At 50.7% G+C, this 20,090-nt stretch overlaps 1 protein-coding gene across 1 annotated transcript in view; it reads left to right on the forward strand.

Annotated features, from left to right (window-relative positions):
- TOGARAM2 (TOG array regulator of axonemal microtubules 2) overlaps nt 1-20,090 on the forward strand; it is a 44,942-nt gene extending 24,852 nt beyond the window's left edge. The window contains exons 11-18 of the mRNA XM_003787564.2: nt 4-143; nt 765-923; nt 4,804-4,921; nt 5,319-5,410; nt 6,882-7,074; nt 8,151-8,367; nt 15,083-15,169; nt 19,822-20,090. Of these exons, the coding sequence (XP_003787612.2) occupies nt 4-143; nt 765-923; nt 4,804-4,921; nt 5,319-5,410; nt 6,882-7,074; nt 8,151-8,367; nt 15,083-15,169; nt 19,822-20,090 (1,275 nt within the window). The remainder of the gene's footprint in view (nt 1-3; nt 144-764; nt 924-4,803; nt 4,922-5,318; nt 5,411-6,881; nt 7,075-8,150; nt 8,368-15,082; nt 15,170-19,821) is intronic.

A 20,090-nucleotide genomic window follows, 5' to 3' on the forward strand; every position in this document is an offset into this window, starting at 1 on the left:
GAGGAGATTGCCCGCTGCCTGCTCCAGAAGATGGGGAACACCAGCGAGTTCATCCAGAGAGCAGCCAAGCGGTCCCTGGGGGCCATGGTGGAGAACGTGACCCCTGCTCGCTCCCTTGTGGCCCTCACCTCCGCAGGCGTCTAGTATGTGGCTCAGGTCCCACCTGGTACTGTCACCATCTCACCCATCTCTCCCTCTCCCCCTCCTGTCTCAGTTCGGTTCTACAGGTGTGCATTAAGCTCCCACTGAGTGTGCAACAGGGAGGGGGAGGGGACCTGTCCTCACCCCCAGGGAGCTGGCAGCCCCACAGGGGGCCATATAGTGCAACTCTGCTTCCCAGAGGACAGAGACAGTGCCACCCCAAAGGAGATATCAAATTCTGCCTGTGGGGCTGGGAAGGAAGAGGAGAATTTGAGGGGGTAGGATTTTTCTAGGTGGAGGGAAGATGGGAAATGCATTTAGACAAAAAGGAGAATATGCGCTCAGGAAGGCCTTGAGACGGAGCGCGGTAAGCACGTGCTGTATTTGGGGAACCTTGTGTAGCTTGTTGTGGTTGTCCTTCCCTGTCCCCAAGTTGTCACCTATTATTAGAAAGTGAGAACTCTTTCTTCAAAGATTCCTTCAGCCTACACGGGAGAGGCTTTGGAGCCCATGACTAGTATGGCAACATGGGTCTATAATGATAGGGCCTTGTGCACCGAGTGGGGACCCCCAGAGCCCCATCCCAAGACTGACTCTTTGGCTGTCATTATATTTCCTTCCAGCCATCGAAACCCCTTAGTCCGGAAATGCACCGCTGAGCACCTCTCAGCCGTCTTGGAGCAGATCGGTGCCGAGAAGCTGCTCTCGGGCAGCAGGGACAGCACGGAGATGCTGGTGCACAACCTGGTGAGGCTGGCCCAGGACTCCAACCAGGACACCAGGTAGGGGGGCCGGGGCGTGGGACAGATAAGGCAGCCAGCCTAGGGGTTCTGGCCCACCTCCCAGGGGCCATGCAGAGGACAGAAGCTGCTGTCCATCTTTTCTAACACAGTAGCCGAGCTGTTCATCCAGGAAGTGGTCAGTGCTCCCCGCCCCTACTTCCCCACTCCTGTCTCTCTCTGCCCATTGAGTGCTGCTCTGGTTCCCATCCCAGCCTCCTGGAGACCACTCAGTCCTTTTTCCTAGAACTATTAATGTCCACTGTTTTCGTTTTTATGGAAATAGGAGTGAATAAGAACGATTAAGCCCCTGTGTTGTGGAGCCTATCTCCCAGTGAAAGGAGAAAAATAATAAAGAAATAACTATGATAATTTTGACACAGATAAGGGATATAAAGAAAAAACCCAAGAAGATGTAATGGAGAGTGAAACGGGGGCTGCTTCAGATGGAGGGTTGGGGGGATCTTTTATTAAGAGTGGCATTTGAGTTGAGAACTGAATGACTAAATGGAGACGGCTCTTTGAGCATAGGGTGGGGTGGGGTTGGGTGAGATCACAGGTTAAGGACATGGTACAAGGGTCCCAGGATAGGAACCAGCTTAGTGTCCAAGAGCATTTCAGGGCAAGGATGGTAGGCTGGGTAAAGCATAGCGAATGAGCAGGCAGGAGCAGGCCTAGGCCATGGAGGGCCTCAGGCCAAGATCAGGAGTAGGGATTCTGGGCTGTGTGTGATCAGAAGCCATCAGAGGGTCTTTGGGAGGGTTTTGAGCAGGAGAGTGATAGGATGTCTTCAAAAGCCAGGGCTGGGGCACGGTTCTTCACACTCCTCAGTTCCTGGTGTCACCACCACGTCTGTGTGGATGTGAATGTATGTGTAGTTCCTCCTTCACTCCATCCGCACACCCAGCACAGCTCCAGAGCCAAGTGCACTCTGCGAGAGTGGTATGTTCCAGGCAGGGCACTCCTGCAGGGAGCACGATGGCTGGCTGCTCCTCCCACCTTCACTGCAGGGAGTAAAGCTGCAGGGTGCCTCCTTGCACGTGCCCCCTGCTGGAGGGGGGTGTCTATCTTGGTGCAACCCTGCTGGATCAGATGTGTGTGCATGCTCAGGTAGCCATGTGTGGCCTGGAGCTCTTCAGCTTGCTACCTGTGTCTGACACCCTCCTGCCAGGCCGAGGTGCTACCTCCCTGCAGCCTTGCCAATGAGGGGCAACATCAGATTTCTAATTTTTATCCATCTAATGGGTAAACTTGATAGCTTGTTTCAGAGTGTCTCTTCCCCTGATTGTGAATAAGTCTGAGTATATATTATATGATTCCTAGCCTTCTGACTTTTAAAACAATCTCTCTGGCTGCTGTGGGACTAATAATGGGAGAGAGAGGCAGGGGTGGAGAGGGTCAGCAGACAGACGGCAGCCCCATTGTCCAGGCAAGAGGGGCTGGAGGCTCAGCCTGGAGAGGGGAGGGTGGCTCTGTGTGTATTTCAAAGGCATAGCCTACAGGATGCTGCTGCTGAGGGTTTTAGAAGGAATTGAACAAAGGATAGTGCCATTTACCAAAATGAGAAATACTGGTGAGGGTTTTAGTTTGTTTGTTTGCTTTTAATTGTTGATAGAGGGACGGAAATCAAAATCTACCATTTCTCCAGATCTACTATCCCTCTTCTGACCTCTGTCTTACGTTGCATGACGTCAGTTATGTTTCCTTTTCCTTTCCTCTACTCTTGGGCTTCTCCAAGTCCCTCTGTGGCCATTCTCCCCCTACCCTCTGTATGACTCTGTGTCTGCTGAGGGGTCTTAGTTCTCCTCTTCCTCTCCTGGCTTCCATTCCAGCCACCAGTGAGCTCTGACACCCCCATTCTTTCCCTCTAGCCCACAGCCTTCTTTGGGCACCAGTCCTACCTCTCTCACTCCTCTATGGGACCCTCCATCACAAGTCCCATTTTCATCTCCAGGGCACAGTGTCCCTATGGGAACTCATTGTCTTCTTTCCAAACTTTGTTTCCCCTCTACTGGCAAAAGTCAGTGTTATTTACCAAGTCACCCAAGAAGCACAGTAGGGAGTCTCATACTTCATTGAGTCTAAGACACATATCTTAAGATCCCCCCACGTTTTAGTATTTTTGAAATTGGCACGTATCTTACAGTCAGAGGCATCCCACCATTACTGCTGCCAGGCAGCAGTTATGAAGTGAGATTCTCTTTTGTTTGTGTCGTTTTTAGAGATTGGGTATCACTGTGTCGCCCAGGCTGGAGTGCGGTGGCTTGTCAAAGGCATCATCAAGGGGCACTACAGCCTTGAACTCCTGGGCTCCAGAGATTCTCTGGCCTCCTCCTCTTGAGTAGCCGGGTGGCACACCTTTCACTATCTGAATATTCACAAACTTGATCATTGTTGATCATTGTTTAAACTTCTTCTCTAAGCCTTTCGTGGCTTGTCAACATTTTGACTCAATTGGGAAGTAATTTTGGATGCTCTGTGGAAAATTTATTGAGTTTAATCGCTATTTAAAGTGCCTTATATTACTTGGCATTGAAATGAGCAGTCACTGTGTATGAGAAAAGGCGTGGCAGGAGAGCAGTGGACAACCACTGGGCACCACGCAAACACGCCTTGTGGAAGGAATGGCCAAATTCCACATTTTCTTGCAAAGTGACCACTAAGAACTTTCTCTGACCTAAGGAAGGAGAACACTGATGCGTCGGTTGCCTTCTGTTCCTGGGGCAGTGTGCGGAAGGGGTTACCTGCCCACGTGGGCGGCAGCAGTGGAGGCAGTAGGAATTGCCAATGTTTCCTTTTTCTGTTTTTTACTTTGTGGAAAAAAGAAGCAAGAGTGCATTTTACAGTTAATGGAGTCTTAGGCTGAGTGAAATGTAATTCTAGATGCTTCCTGTTCCACCTCCAACCAGCTATCAAATCTTGCAGTGGCACCCACCTTGGCAGCTTCTGAATCTGACCACCCCTCCTCTCTGCACTCTGCTGCCTCATCTCAGGCCTTCACTATGTCCCATCCAGACTGTCTCCTGGCTCCCAGCCTGTCTCCTCTGATCTTCCACTCCACAGTGCTGCTGGAGACATTTTGACTACTGTGCAAATCTATTCATTCTTCAGCTTCCTGCTGCCTGCAGGCTGAAGCCTTACTCCTTCCTGTTGGCCACACAGAGTCCTACCATCTTCTCCAGCCTATCCTCTCCCTATGTCCAGCCCCTGCCCACTCTTCTCCAACCATATTCTGCTGACATGTCGGACTGTAGTGTGGACCCTGGAGTGACCCTTCTCCTCCTATGTGCTCCCCAATACCACCCCACTTGTAAACTCCTACTCATCTCCTGAGTCCTATGCTAAGGGTCACCTCTCCTATGAAGCCCTCCTTGATTTCCTCCTTCTACCACCCTTGTTCACCAGGTAGAGGTGGCCACTCTCTCCCGTTCCATCTCACCACGCCCTTCCCCAGACTTCCAAATGTTCCCCATGAGAAGAAAGTTAAGTACAGTTTGGTACCGCCATTCAACAGAATAATGTGTAGTCATTTTCACTGAAAAAGATATTTATAAAGAGTTTTAAGTGACATGGGAAGATTAGTGAAAAATCTGGGTACAAGTCATATACACATCTTGACAGCAACTAAACTGTATATGTATAGAAAAAAGACTATAGGAAAGTACATAAAAATTTAATAGTGATTTTCTCTGGGTAATGGGATTATGGATGATGTTTGTTATTTTATGAATCTAATTTTTAACTGGGTAGAGATTACTTTAATAACTTAGAAATAGTATTAAAAACTCTTTTACTTTAATTAGAAAATTAAACAAAGCTGTAAAGCAAATTTATTATGCCTTTCTGAGGCTGTTTCTTCATCTTGCTCTTTCTCCTGTGACAGGTTTTATGGCCGGAAAATGGTGACTATCTTGATGGCGAACACGAAGTTTGATGCATTTCTAAAGCAGTCCCTCCCATCACATGACTTGCGGAAGGTCATGGCGGCCATTAAGCAGCGGGTGAGTTGTGGGGCATGAGAGGGTCACAGACTTTTGTGGGCAGGAGATGGGCAGCCCTCAAAGTGGGTCAAGGCATGAGAGTGGATTCTAGAGGCTTTAGTGTCATTCACTACTCCTGACAGGTGGGATAAATGGCATTTCTGTCCCCTGTGCTGACACTTGGTTCTTCCCCTTACTGCCTATGTTCCTTGATCCTCCCTGGGTCCCACCTTCATGCATTACACATGGACCTTGAACTCTGCCCTACCTAACTTTAGGGCTCTGGAAGGCCCAGCTGTGACTCCCAAGGCTTTCCAGGTGGGAGGACTTAGAGCTCTTATTATGTCTACATCGGGAGGTTCGGCCGTTCCCTAGAGGGCCACTTCTTTTGATTCATGTTGTGTCTGTATTTTTCAAGGGAATTGAAGATAATGATGAACTTTCATCTGCCAAAGGCCACAAGGTGTCCCGGAGTCTGGTGTGTGAAAATGGGCTACCCATCAAGGAGGGGTACGACTTGTCTCTCTGGCTCCACACCCAAGGCTGCCTGCAGAGAGCAGCCTGCTCGCCCATGGCTGGGGGTGAACGTGTGGACCCAGGGTACAGCTGAGACCTAGTTGGGATTGCAGTCCTAGCAGATGAATTTATAGGATGTGTTCCCCGAGATCTCAGGGAGGTTGAATCCTGGACTGGGAGCCTTTGATAGTACAAGTCGGTTACTGTGGGTCTTGGCCAAGTGGGTACAATCCCACTAGCTCCCTGATGCGTTGGTGCGTTTGGGTTGGGCTGTCTGTGTGAGCTTGGCGTTTCTCCACTTGCTTAGATCAGCAGACCCCTTAATGACCAGAGTGGCCAGCCTGGGACTAGTTGAGAGGCAGAACTAGAGCACAGGCAGGTGAGAAGGTATGGACTGAGAGGTGGAGGGGCTGGGAACAGTTAGAAACCAAGCAGGAACCCAATGGTCACTCCTATGCATGAAACTTAAGCCCTTCTACAGTGTCCTGGGTGGATCACATCTTGAACTCCTCAGTGGGGCACCAGAGAAGCCCCCAGGCCAGCTATTTAGGGGTAATTTCCTGCACTTTCCCCGACTCTTCCTCTGCAGCCAGACCCAAGAGCAGCTCAGGGCCCTTCCCTCTGAGGCTTCTCTCCCTACTCCATGGACCACACCTAGAATGTGACTATTGATTTTGTACGATTCCGCTCACCTGTCTCCTCCTCCCTGCCGCTCCCTCTGCCTCCCTGTGCTCAGGGTGGACAGACCCTGTCATCCCAGCTGACTCCTCTGTCTCCCATTGGTCTGGGAGCTCAGCACCCAGCAGAGCTCTTGGCTGTCAGTAGGCAAGTGTGGAGTATGAGCGACAGAATGAATGATACTGGGCTCGGCTGGGTGGGACCTGGGTGCCGGGCGTGAGCTCAGCCTCCCAGGCTTTCAGGAGAGGGTGGGGGTTCGGAGTTCTGCAGCAAGTTGCTTCATGCTGGCTGGAACAGGCCAGAGCGCTATGACTGGGGTGTGATCCCAATGTGAGATGGTGGGTTTCCTGGTGTCTCCCCAGTCGCTGGAGGAATGTAAGCAGAGCCTGGCCAGGTAGGGCTCAGGACATAGCAGCCAGGAGAAGGTTGGCCATCCTGACCTCTGAGCTCTTTCCTGGCTCTGGGCTTAATGGCACACCCGTCATCCTTTCAGGACACCCACCCCCCTCGTATCTCCCTCCCATTCTTCAATAGCTTCTGAAAGGAGAGGGAGGGAAAAAAAAAGGCAGAAAGAGAGAGCCCTGCCCCTGACAAGAGGATAGGGCCCTATAGAACTATATTGTTGTCCCTTAAGGAAAAGAGACTTCCAGAGTTCTCAAGGCCCATGTCCCCAGGCAGCAGGTGGAGGAGAAGCTGGGGTAACCAAGCTGCAGGTGACACTCTTATCTCTGCCCCACCTGTGTGTGGGAGAGGAGCATGGGACTGAGGTGTGTTCATCTCCACCTAGGCTCAGCTCCAATGGCCCCCGGCTGCTGGGGCTGCGGGCCTCCCTGCGGGGCACTGGAGAGATTGGGGAGCAGCTTCGAGAGCTGACTCGGCTGCTGGAGGCCAAGGACTGCAGGTCCCGGATGGAGGGCGTGGGACGACTCCTGGAGCACTGCAGAGCCAAGCCCCAGCTCATCAGCTCCCACCTGGTGCAGGTGTGTGCTGCCTGCCCCGCTCTCCCACCTGTCTCTGTCCTGTGGCGCAACTTCAATGCAGAAGATTCTGAGCAGGGTTAGGCATTGTGTCAGACCTCTTAGGGCAGTGGTTCTCAACCCTCCTAATGCCACAGCCCTTTAATACAGTTCCTCACATTGTGGTGACCCCCAACCATAAAATTATTTTCGTTGCTACTTCATAACTGTAATTTTGCTACTATTAATGAATCGTAATGTAAATATCTGATATGCGGGATATATTTTCATTGTTACAAAGGGGTCGCAACCCACAGGTTGAGAACCGCTGTCTTAGGGTGTAAGGGGCTAGGTGAGAACTTGCTATCCAATTGCTTTCCTGTGAACATGGAAAGGCTACCGGGAAGTGGCTGAGGGAGTGAGCACACCTTGGAAACAATGTTCTAGGCATCCAGGTGTCTGTCATCCTCTAGCAGATTTTTGGTGAGGAGGCTAAGAGGTAGGGAATACTGTGACTGAGGCCTGGGTTGCTCTGGCCAGGGAGGCAGAGCCTGGAGCTGGACAGGGGAGTGGGCCATATGGCCGGACAGGGGTTAGGAGCAGGCACCAGCCTGTTCCTGCTGAGTGCCAGGTGGACGCCTGATGACTCCTGCAGTGAGACTCCTGACAGTCACAAGCAGAGCAGACACAGCCTCAGAGTCTGTGTTTCCGTCCAAGTTTCTCACCAGCTGTGTGATCTCAGGCAAATGGTTTAACCTCCCAGAGCTTCCACTGTTGTTGTTTACGGAAAGCGGGGATGACAGCATATGCTTCATGGTGTGGAGCTTCTTCAGTGAATGGGAGAGGGCAGGCACCTGCTGAGGCACTCAGGTGCTGGCCCCAACTGAGCGCTCAATACATGTTAGTTCTTCCCGTCTTGCCCACCCCACTCGGAGGAGGTGAGCGCCCCTTCGCTGGGTGTGCTCTGACATAGGTCTGGGATGCAGGAGGAGTCCCTGCTGGGGGCAGGTGGTGGGGCTGGGTGAGCTCCAAGCCACTTGAGTTGCCAGACCCCTGCCCAGCTGGCCTCCACGGGCTCCTGATTTCTCTTCCCTCAATAGGTCTTTGATGCTTTCACCCCGAGGCTTCAGGACTCCAACAAGAAAGTGAACCAGTGGGCACTGGAGGCCTTTGCCAAGATGATCCCCCTCCTCAAAGAGGGCTTGCAGCCCATGCTGCTCTCCATCATCACTGCTGTTGCAGACAACCTCAACTCCAAGAACTCAGGGATTCGTGCTGCTGCTGTGACTGCATTGGACGTGATGATTGAGAGCCTGGGTGAGCTTCCTGCCTCAGCCCTGCAGGGCTGTGGTGGGCAGGTGGCTCCCTGGCCACTGTGTCCCCCTTCCTGCCTGGGAAAAGTACACCAGTGGATAAGGCCTTGGTGGGTTCTCAGGCCAAGTGTTTCCCAGAGGCTGTGTGGGGCAGAGGTGGGGCCAGGGCTTCTGAGGCATTTGAGTGGCAGCCTTTTCCACGCCACATCCACCGTGTGTCTAACGAGTTAGAAGTGGAGGTGACATGGACACGTTCTAGTCCAGCCTCCTCATGGACACACAGGGGAATGACCACTCAGGGCCACCCAGCACCACAGCAGGCGAGTCAGGAGTGCAGGAGAAGGCTTCATTGGGTCACGGGTTGGGGAAGAGAGGGTAGAGTTGGAGGGGAGGAAAGAAGGAAGAAAGGGTGGAGCTACGGAGGTGACATCAGGGCCCGCGAGAGCTTCTCCGTTCCCAGGTACTCTGCAGCATCACATCTGGCTTCTTGAACATTCAGTGGAAGTTTTGGTTCATCTACTACTGTTCTTCTATTCCTTTCATTGATGATGGAAGGTGGCATTCGGTGTAGCCAGAGTGCAGACTGAAGTGCAAGCCCCAGACTACGTGTGTGTTGCAAGGTGGTGCAGGAAGAAACAGGTGCAGGCCAGTAGAAAGATGAGTTTTCACAAGCAAGTCTTGCCTTGGTGTGAGGAAGCTTATGGTCTGAAAACTGTGCTTGCCTGTCACTGTATGTCCCCGTGAGCACAGAGCAAGGTCTTTAGCATTTGAAGACCATGGTGGTGAGGCTGGAAACACCTCCCGGCACACTCACCCCCATGTCCTGGCCTGTGCCCAGCTCCCTAGGGCTGGAACAGCAGCTGTGTCCTTGGCTGGAGCTTCCCAGAGACATTCCAGTTACAAATCAAAGGCCTAGTCAGGCCCTTCTCTGCCTCTCGAGTTCATAAATATTGTCAATTTTCACTCTTCATCTTAGAGGGAATTTATGATTTGCTGAGTTTGTTGCTGTAGAACAAACAATATAAATCCAGCTCTAAATTACGGCTGTTCTCAGTGCTGCTCTGGGTAAGTGAGATTGCTGTTGCCAATAACCAAGGCTCTTGGTAAATCACCGCGGGCCCTGGATTTATTGGGAAAACCTGCGCCAGGCAAACTAGGCTTTAGCTATTTGAAGAGGATAAGCACCCCTGTCTCGGGAGAGAGGTTTTTTAACTCTTCCCTGTCCAGCTGTGTTAGTTTCCATTTTTCCCTTGGCTTTGCCTCCTAGGGCTTGCTGGAGCTCTGGGGCTTTCGACAAGAGAATCCAGCGTCTCACAGTGTCACGAGACTCAGTTCCCCTTTATTTGGGGCCCTGCTGTACCCATGTTGTGGTCTGGGCTTCCTGGAAGAGGACCCTGGATGGCCTGATTTTTATGGTCTAAACTCACCTTGAGGCAGGCTGCAGCTACCAGGAAGCCTCCTGGAGTTCTGTCTTCTGGGACAGGGTCTCCTTGGATATGGCTGATGATGGCCAGAGGCTTCAGTGCAGGGGAATAGAGGCAGGTGTTAGGGGACTGTCTTCCTCTCTAATCTCTAGGTCAGTTCCCCAGGCTGGAATGAACGGAGCCCAGTAAATTCTGTGGAGCCCAAGGGTGAAATTCATTGTTTTGGTTCTAGATACTTATTGAGCAGGTGAGGCAGTGGCACTCTGGGCCACACCCTCTCTGCCCAGCCAGCAGCCCTGGTAGCTATGAAGTGACAAACTGATTTCCACATCTGTGTCGGCCAAAGCCTGAGGTATTTACAAGGATTCATATTGCCAGGGAATACCCAGCGTAGAATCTCGCACTCTCTGGGAATAGGCCTCTTTTGCCTGTTATAGTCTGAGCCTGGGTGGGTGGGACAGAAGAGAAGGGACACATGTCTTCCCAAACCACCCAGGCAGCGCCTGGTGGTTCTAGTATTTTCTTGGGGGACCCATAACCCTTCAGGGCTCGCCTGGAAGTGGTTAGGATTGGATCTGATCAATTTCTTTGATGGGAGGCGTTTTCTCCCAGGCCTGCTCCTTCATGCCCCATAAGGGATTCTGGGCTCTGGGGTGAGGTAAGCTGAATGCTGTGGGAGACTTAAATGTGGAAGTATCCACTATGTGGATGTTGTATTTGTTTCCAGCTAAGTGTAGGAGCAAAAAGGTTTAAGATGTTGGGGGCGAGGCCTTCTGCTGTCACAAAGTCAGGTCACACAGCAGAGTAGGAGGCTGGCCTTCCTGGGCAAGCTCTTGGGTCTGGAATTCTGTGGTAAGGAAGACTCATCCCTGAGATCATCCCTTCTGGCCCCCCGCTCTTTGCAGGGTGGGTGGGATCGAATGATTTGTGGGTTAACAGAGCAGGTGGAGATTTCTGCTCATGATCCTTTCTTAGGGGTGGTGAGGAAGGGTACAAGTTGGCAGCTTGCTCCCTGACCTCTGCCATTTGTCACTGTCTGCCTTGGGGCCTCTCCGGCTTTGAGGCATGAGTGATATTCTTCTACTCAGCACCAAGACCTTCTGATTTCAGGGGAATTACTCCAGGGATCAAGGAAGGTCCTGAGAAGGCTGTCTTTGGGCTGTGCTTTTGGGTTAGTTACAGAAGAAACTTCACTAATTAAAACATCAGGCTGCTGACAGCTCAGCTCATCCCCTCTGTTAGATCTCCATGCTGAGACTTCTCCGTGCCAAAAAGAACTCTCTTAATTTAGCCCAGACCCTGGCCAGTACTGTGGAGAGTAGATAAGCTTGGAATGGAGGTGGCTTCAGAGCAACTCTTGCTCTTTCTGACTTTAAACTTACCACCTTACATAAATCATGTGACCAACATTGTATTTTAATGGAACTTAAAAACTCATCTGTGATGTCCCTCCAATATACTTACAGCTTAAAAATACCTCTTACCTTCTATTTCTTGTCTGCCTGGGTACATATTTCCCTGGTTAAAAATCATAATGCAGGGCGGCACTTGTGGCTCAAAGGAGTAGGGGGCCGGTCCCATATACCAGAGGTGGCAGGTTCAAACCTGGCCCCGGCCAAAAATCATCATGTAAATACGATTTTGATTTTTCTTCTTTCATTTAATCTTACCCAGTTTCCCATGCTGGGTATACAGTCTTTCTAGTTAACTTAAAAAGATAAAATTCACTTCCACTACTGTAAAAGTTATACTTATCGTTGAGAAAATGGGAAATACAAAGAGCATTTGAGAGGAAAAAAGAAAAAACACTCACAGTGCCGACTCCTAAAAGAAAACGTTATTAACATTTGGCATTTTTCATTTTAGTTTTTTTCTGTGCATATCTGTGTGCAGAGTTGTGATCGATTATACATTGGAATTTGCATCCTGCTTTTAAGAAATCAGAGCACGAGAATTTACACCTGATTATACACTTGACCAGCTCCGCGATGTGGCTTCGCCTGCACCGTAGCTTGCGTTTCTGTGGGTCATTCCCAGTTTTTTCCTGAGATGACCATGCCTGGTGCTGATAGCCACATGAACTTGGCTGTGTCGTGTAGCATAGCTTACTGAGCCTTGCAGTTATTCCTGGGAGTCCAGTTTGATGCCAGTGTCTTTGCTTCAATTGTCCACAATACCATGTGTTTTAAATTCTTTTTTTGAGGCAGAGTCTCACTTGGTTGCTCTGGGTAGAGTGCCATGGTATCATAGCTCACAGCAACCTCAAACTCTTGGGCTCAAGCAGTCCTCTTGCCTAGTTTCCCTAGTAGCTGGGACTATAGGTCTGTGCTAGTATGCTGGTAAGTTTTTCTCCTTTTTTTTAGTGGAGATGGGATCTCACTCTTTCTCAGGCTAATCCTGAACTTCTGAGCTCAAGCAATCCACCTGCCTCGACCTCCCAGAGTGTTGGATTACAGGCATGAGCCACTACATCCAGCCTGTTTTATACTTTCTTAAAAGTTCATCTCTGAGCCTCGTAGCCTGAGGATGATGTGGCCTGGTGGCCTCAAGACTTGATGAAATGGGTCAGGAGCAAGGCCCATTGGATGTCTACCCCACTGTAGAGAGGGTAGCCAGAGCCCAGGGTGGACAGGGTCTGCCCTGGCCTGTAGCTGGTGGCTGTTTCCTCTCCATGGCGGGCCAGTCTTAGCTTCCTTGTAATGCAGAAGAGGAGGCTGTGTTAGCGTGGGCTCAGGGAGCGCGGATTTCCAGCGTTCAAAAGTTAGATTCTAGCCTCTTCACTGGTCTTTCCGCCATGAAGGTTGCTGGGCTTTTAGAGCATTTTAGGGCAATAATGGTGATAATAACAATAATTACCGATGCTTACATAGTACTTACGCACTCTAGACACTGTCGTATGTTAGCTCACTTAACCCTCTATGTCAGCAACTCTGTGAGCAGGTATTAATATCATTCTTATTTTAGAGATGGGTAAACTGAGGTATAGAGAAGTGGCTTGTCCAATGTTCTATAGTAAAAGGTAGAGCCAGAATTCAAACCCAGGTGATCTGCACCCTGCTTCCATCCTTAACCCCTCTGCTTTAGTGTCTCTCATTGAACCTGAGTGTGACCTGAAAGGTGAGCCTTCCCTGTAAATCAAGGGAAGGGACAGGCCACCTTCTTGGGCATAGTGCTCTGGGGTTTAAAAACCAGCTCAGACAAACTGTGTCTCTATTGCCCTGTACTCCACAGGCTTCTATGCAGTACCTGTTGTGTGCTGTGCACAGTGGGAGTGTTTTCCGGCCCGGGTATCTTGAGTCTGCATCTTCCAGTACACAAGTTCACTTTCTGGCTCTGGGAGACCATATCAGGCTCCCCCAGAGCCCAGGAGTGGGGATCTCCAGCTGCATAGAGAGAATGTCTGAGACTGAGCATTGTGAGAGGTCACCAAGGAGAGAGAAGTTCTTGTCATCAAATGGGAGCTCGGGGTAAATGATGGCAGGACAAATAGAAACACCTGGAACCACTAGCACAGGGGATGTGGCTATGAAAACCTGTTCTTACACTGTTACAATTTGACCAAGACACCCAGGGACCACGTCTTGCTAACCGCACTATTCTAAAAGCTGGCTTCACTTTTATCTCCAAGGACAAATTATTTTAAAGACTCTTGCCTTGTGGATGAAGCTTTTGCAAACACCAGAGATGCATGTGTGTACATTTCCTCCTCTGTATCCCTCACAGGTCTCGGGAGGGAAGCAGAAATTTGCTCTTAGCTAAATTTGTTACCTGATGAGAAAAATGAAGCTTTGAGTGCACTTTGATGGGGATGCTGAGGTGCTGAAGGAACTTGAAAAAACGTGGGACTGTCTGGAATGACTTCCACAGGCAGGGCTCTAAACTCTCCCCCATGCAGAGAGAAGTCTGGGGCCCAGGACGCCTTGCTGGGGCGGCTGCAGTAATGACCATGCAGGCCTTCCTTGCTCACCTCCCTGGCGGGTGCGGGCAAGGCACACAGCCACATCCTGAAACATGCATTTTGTTATTTGCCCCACCTCCCATTCATTCAAGCTGTGACTGCTGCTGCTGTAAAATGCTGGGAGCAGGTTGTGCTGGTGGCCCCTCCTACAGAGAAGCCAGAGGGCCTTTTTACCCTGACACACCCCCGCCCCCTTTGCTTGTGATTTCACCATTAGTGGCTCCTCTCTGCAATAGACACTAGTACCTTTTTGCTTCTTTTTTAAGACACACAGGTGGCGGTACTCAGTCCCCAGCATGCTTCACCCTAGGAGCTGGCTGGGGAGCTTGGAAGCTGCGCCCCTGGGACTGGGTGTGGCCAGAGGGCTGGTGGAGCTTGGTGGTGGTGGTTTTGGGGTACAGGGACAATTTTAAAAATAGTTAAAAAATCACTCTTTCCCCCAAACCTCTGAAGGGTGAACTGGGGTATAAGGAGGATATGTCCATGCTGGGGCTCAGGCTACTTGAACTTTACCAGCAAGGGGAAAATCAGACCCAGGCGGTGGGTCCATATAGATGATTAAGAGCTAAAATGTGCTTCTTCAACTCCCAAATTCCCTACCAGAGCCAGCCAGGTGCTTCTACACCCAATGGGATGACCAGGCATTCAGGTTCCTTGGGACGTGGGACTGCCAGGGTTATAGTGGGGAAGCCCTGGGCAGACCTGGGCAGTTGGTCACCCTGGCTCCAGACCCCAGGTTCTTGGTTATGAGAGCACAGTGCTGCCCATTCTGCATCAGAGGAGCCTCATGAGGGGGATGGGGACTGTGTCATTTAGTTCCTAGCTTCATGCCTATTACATAGAGGATGTCGGCGAGTGTTCAGGGTGGAAATGAACCCCCTGGCTGCGGGTTCATCTTACTGGTTAGAGCACAAGTGCAGGCTTTGAGGAGAGCTGTAATTGCTGAGTTTTGACCCCCACCCTTTACTGATCTTTGTGTTACCTTGGCTATGTGCCTCAGTTTCTCCCCAAATAATTGGTAAATCCATCTATATCATTTACCTGTCTCTCTTTCCATCTATCTACCCCCCTTTCTCCAAATCTCATGGAAATTTTGAGAAGCACAGACAATAGGAACCCGATCTGTAGGAGGCAGTTTAACTATATTTCATTCTAAAACTGTTTGTTTACTCTTCCCCAAATACCCAACATATCTTCCCTTCTTAAGCGACCCCACTGTGACCTGGAAAATTAATTCAGCTCCCCGAAGGGCTTTTTCCCAGGCAGGTGTTGTGGGATGGAGGCCCTGTGAACGGTGTGTGCTTGCTTTGGCCACTGACATTCTTCCTCTCTTTCAGACAACCTCTGCCTCCTCCAGGCCTTTGCTGGACGGGTGCGTTTCCTGAACGGCCGCGCAGTGCTGGATGTCACAGAACGCTTGTCAGGTGAGCCCTGTCCCACCCCCTCCCTGGGGGTCTCTGTTGTCTCCTAGCCTATGTTTGAACCGTCCACTCACTTACCTGAAATAATCCTCTCAGATCATTTAAAAATGTCGATAATCTGATTTTTTTTTTAAGTGGGAAAACAATCTTTGCTTTTGATCAAAATGAGGCAGGTTTGTACAGAACCAAAATAGTTCTAAAGAAAATATTACAGGTGAAATATCCTTAGTTTGAAAATCTGAAATGGTCCAAAATTTGCAACTTTTTGAGCGTCGACATGATGTTTAAAGAAAATTCTCAATGGAGTATTTTGGATTTTTGGATTAGGGATGCTGAACCATTAAGTATAATGTAAATATGTGATCCAAAATCTGAAAAAAACAGAAATCTGAAATACCTCTGGTCCCCGGCATTTCAGAGAGGGGAGACTCAAGCTGCATGTATTTCTTCCCTTGCAAACGGCCTTCTTCTATCTCATGGGGAACCTTTGCGTGAATCAGAAAAGGCCTCCCCTTCCAGATAGCACCTGCCTACTGGGTGCATGTCTTGGTCAGAGGATAACATTATCATGAGAATTAGAAAAAGTTGCCCCTACTTTGGCAAGTGCAGCTTGGCACACAGAGCACAGGCTGGGTTTCAACCCCATTTGACCCCTTGACTGGTGCTGGGACTATATTATAGGGAGACGGGGACTTGGCCTGACCCTGCTCTGCCTTGTTCAAGCCTAGGTAGCTCTAATCCTCTTTCTGCTCTGAGTTGCAGTATAAGCCTGAGTGATTTCTGTTTTCCCTGTTCCTTATGATTTTTTTTTCCAGATTCCATAGTTTGCATTTGTAAGGTTAAAGTCCGATTTGCAGGTATGGCTGGACCCTGTTCCAGTGGCCTTTGGGGTGGCAACATGACAAGGCTTGGGGTTTCCAGACCCGTCTGCCATCCACCAGCTCTGACCTCAGGCACGTCTCTTACATTAGTTTTACTGTCGTTTTCTCTTGCCCAAAGCCTCCGCCCCCCTCTTAGGCAGGTCCCATCCACGGCGGAGGCAGATTTACTAGATTTTCCAGGGTCCCCTTAGAATGCAGGAGGGTCGTGTTACAGCTCCTGCGCTGTGTCCAGATGGTGTCCAGGGCCCCTGGAGTGGCTCCCATGCTGCCACTGCCTCTCTCGGCGTGCCCCCTTCTCCCTCCCCACTTGCATGCTCCGGATCATTTTATCCTCCTGACAACCTCCAGGAGGGTATACATTCCATGGTTGTCCCTTTGGAGAGATAAGGAAAATGGAGCTTAGAAAGGGAGGCCAAGGTCCTTGGTGAGGAATCCAGATGTGTCCCCAGAGCCTGGCTTTGTGTCCCCACAGCGCTGGGCTGCGCTGCGTCTCCCTCAGTGGCCTGCCTCTGCCTCCTGTGTGCCAGCGTGCTCCCTCTGCACCATGGCCAGTCTCCTACCTTCTCACCCTGGAAAGCCTTCTCTCCCCTTCTTCCCCTACCTGAATGATGCCCACTTGGTGCAGGTATCACCTCCCGGTTTCCTTCTCCCCATGTGTTCCTCAGGAGCCCATCTGCCTGGTGTCACCAATCTGTTGTCCCACCACTAGGGAACAGCAGACTGGGAGGAGGCTCAGCACGTGCTGCCTGACTGGGAACTCAGTGTTGGCTGCTCTTTCAGCAACTCTCTTGCTCCTGGCCTTGTCTCTGAGCCTTGGTTCCATTGCCCCAGTGTCCCCAAAATGGCCTTACCTCCTGTTCAGGTGCCAGGGCTTTTCTGAGCAGGGGAGTGAGGCGGAGTTGGCTGCAGGTAACTGAGATTATCCTGGACTCTAGACAGGAACCCTTTGCTGTTGCCCAATACCAGCATCTCTGCGTAAAGACCCTTGTCTGTCCTTACCTGGATAACTCCTGGGGCCCAGAGGCGGGCGAGGATCCTCACTTTAGATCATCCGCTTACTGTGATCTTTTCTCATCTGTTTCCAAGAGACCTCAGAAGCTAGAGTTTCTCCATAGCTCCTCGGTTAACTCAGTGTCAACCAGGAACAGAGGAGAAAGTTTTTACTGACACAGGCATGGACTATAATAGCACAGCTGCATAGGAGTAACTCTTCTGCTCATTACTTCAGCTGCCTCCCAAGCCCAAGTTTAATGGGGTCTGCTCTCTCATGCAGACTCGTACACGGAAGGGCCTCCCCAGCCTTTGCCAGTGTGAGAGATCCACCCCTGCTGGCCAGGTGACCGCTGTATCCTTGCACCTGGGGCACCTGGTTCTGAGACAGCCTGAGTTCTGTTAACCAGGAGGATCTGAGCAGAGCAGGTGGTGTGGGCTGTGAACTGAGCTGGGGTAGGGAATCGCTGCTCTTCCTGGAGCTCAGACACACCCTGCTGCTCGCAGGGGGAGTTCAAGGAGCAGGAGTGGGTAAGATGTGGCAGGTGGAGAAGGCATCTCTGTTAGGGGCAGGTGACCCCTTCAGCCTCTGGTGGGGGCAGGGTATGCACACCTGGGCCTGGTTCTTGGGAGTCTTCACCTTCACTTTCACCTTCTTTTTTTGTTCATCCATGCTACCTTTCCTTGCACTCCCCTTATTTTTAGACTTTTTCTTTTTTAATGGAGACAGAGTCTCACTCTATTGCCTGGGCTAGAGTGCTATGGTGTCAGCCTATGTCACTGCAACCTCAAACTTCCTGGTTCAAGCTGTCCTCCTGCCCCAGCCTCTCAAGTAACTGGGACTACAGGAACCTGCCATAAAGCCCAGCTAAGTTTTTTCTTCCTCTCTTAGTGGAGGCGGGGTCTTGTTCTTGTTCAGACTGGTCTCGAACTCCTGAGTTCAAAGGATTTGCCCGCCTCGCCTTCCAGAGTGCTAGGATTAAGGTGCGAGCCACCACACCCAACTTCTAATTCTTTTTTTGTTGCTGTTGTTAACATATACGTAACATAATGTACCACCTCAACCATTTCAGAGTATACAGTTCAGATAGAGCATAAGGCAAATGCGTAAGTTGTGCAAGGACCACAACCACTCCTCTCCCCAGTTATCCTCATCTTGCAAAACCGAAACTATGTCCTCATTAAGCGCTGACTCCCCAGTCCTCCTCCCTCAGCCCCAGGCAGCCACCATTCTACTTCCTGTGGCTGTGATTGTGGCTATTGTAGCGAGCTCATGTCAGTGGAATCATAACCCCAGGAAGCTCTGAGCCTTGGCCCGGCCCTTGGAACCTTCAGTGTCTGTGCTCTGTAAATCAGTACAGCACCGCTCTCAGCCTGTCTGTCTTCACCAGCACTTATCCTTTGGCAGGAGGACAGGCGGAGTGTGCAGATTGCAAAGCAAGCATTGTTAGTGCTAATGCACGCAGGGTACTGTGGCTGCCGCCGGAAGCCGAGCAGTCCCTCCACAGTGACTGGGGATGGCCCTTGATGTGGGTTTGGTGTTGCCTGCAGCCCTGGCATTTACTCTGGTAGTAAAGGGGTGCTAGTAAGTTCAGCTGGCTTCTGAGTTTTCTTGGGCTTAGGGATGCTTGGGAGCCTTGGGGAACCAGATTATGGGGGTTCATCCCTGAATGCAGAATCTGCAGAGCTTGGTGGTTCACAGACATGTTCACACCCCTCGGGGATTGCTGCTGCTCTTATCCGGAGGCTTGGCACCCAGGCGCTGCAGACGCCACACTGGCCTCACCCCTGCCAGCTGTCTCATCTGCCAGAACGCCTTATTCCAGACGGTCTTGACACCTCTCCCGGGTGTGGTTTGCCTCCGTTGCTATGATTTTGAACTTTCACAGGTGGTGATGTGGATTAATGCAATGCTGATACTGGCTACTGTTTGTCACTTTACATAAGTTTGTTATCACATCTCTAAAACCCTTGAGAACTTAGTTCAGGGTTTTCATCCATTTTTTTTTTTTGGATTTGGAAGAGGCTCAGAAATGTTGGGCGGCTCTCTCAGGCTCACACAGCTAGTAGACAGCACAGGCAAGATGGAAACAGGGGTGTCTGCCTCTTCCCCCTCCCCTGGACTGTAGGAACCTGTATGAATGTCACGATCCTGAGTACTTCTGCCTTTGTGTACCCCTTCTTCCGTAAAACATCTTGAAAATTATATTTTATAGCTGGTTGGTATAAATATGAATATAAACCAGCTAGATATATTCACACATATATTTTCTATTGATGTTAAAATAGTTTTTGGGTTTTTTTTGAGACAGAGTCTCATTTTGTCACCCTCGGTAGAGTTTGTGGCATCAGCTTAGCTCATAGCAACCTCAAACTCTTGGGTTCAAGGGATCCTCCTGCTTCAGCCTCCCAAGTTGCTGGGACAATAGGCATTCACCAACATACCTGGCTAGTTTTTCTATTTTTAGTAGAGACAGGGTCTTGCTCTTGCTCAGGCTGGTCTCAAACTCCTCAGCTCAAGCAATCCTCCTGCTGTGGTCTCCCAGAGCACTAGGATTACAGGCATTAGCCAATACCTGGCTACTACTGATGTTAAAATAAATTTAAACTTTTTCATGGGCCTCTAAATGTGTCACAATCCTTAGGGACTGTGCCTAGGGGGAAAGTCAGCTCTGCTGGGCTGCCTGTCCTTTTGGGGGACAGAGTTGGGGTCCCAAAGAGGGTGGGAGGAGAGAGACAGAGGGCGCGTGGCACAAGTGACTCTCCCTCTTTTCTGCTCAACAGTGCTGGTGGCCTCGGTTTACCCCCGGAAGCCTCAGGCGGTGGAGCGGCACGTCCTTCCCGTCCTCTGGTACTTCTTGAACAACAGGCTTGGGAATGGCATCCCGCCTGGGCACGGCCAGAGCCTCCGCACAGTGGTGTGCCGGCTGTCCCACAGCCTCCAGGAGCAAATGGGCCCCCGCCTGCAGGACTTGGCTGCTGGCCAGCCGGAGCATGTCCTCAGAACGCTCCGGGAACTCTTAGACGTGGAGTCCAGGGGAGGCAGCCACTAG

This window comes from Otolemur garnettii, unplaced genomic scaffold (assembly GCF_000181295.1).
Source record: "Otolemur garnettii isolate 467f Iridium unplaced genomic scaffold, OtoGar3 scaffold00022, whole genome shotgun sequence".
Lineage (NCBI taxonomy): Eukaryota > Metazoa > Chordata > Mammalia > Primates > Galagidae > Otolemur > Otolemur garnettii.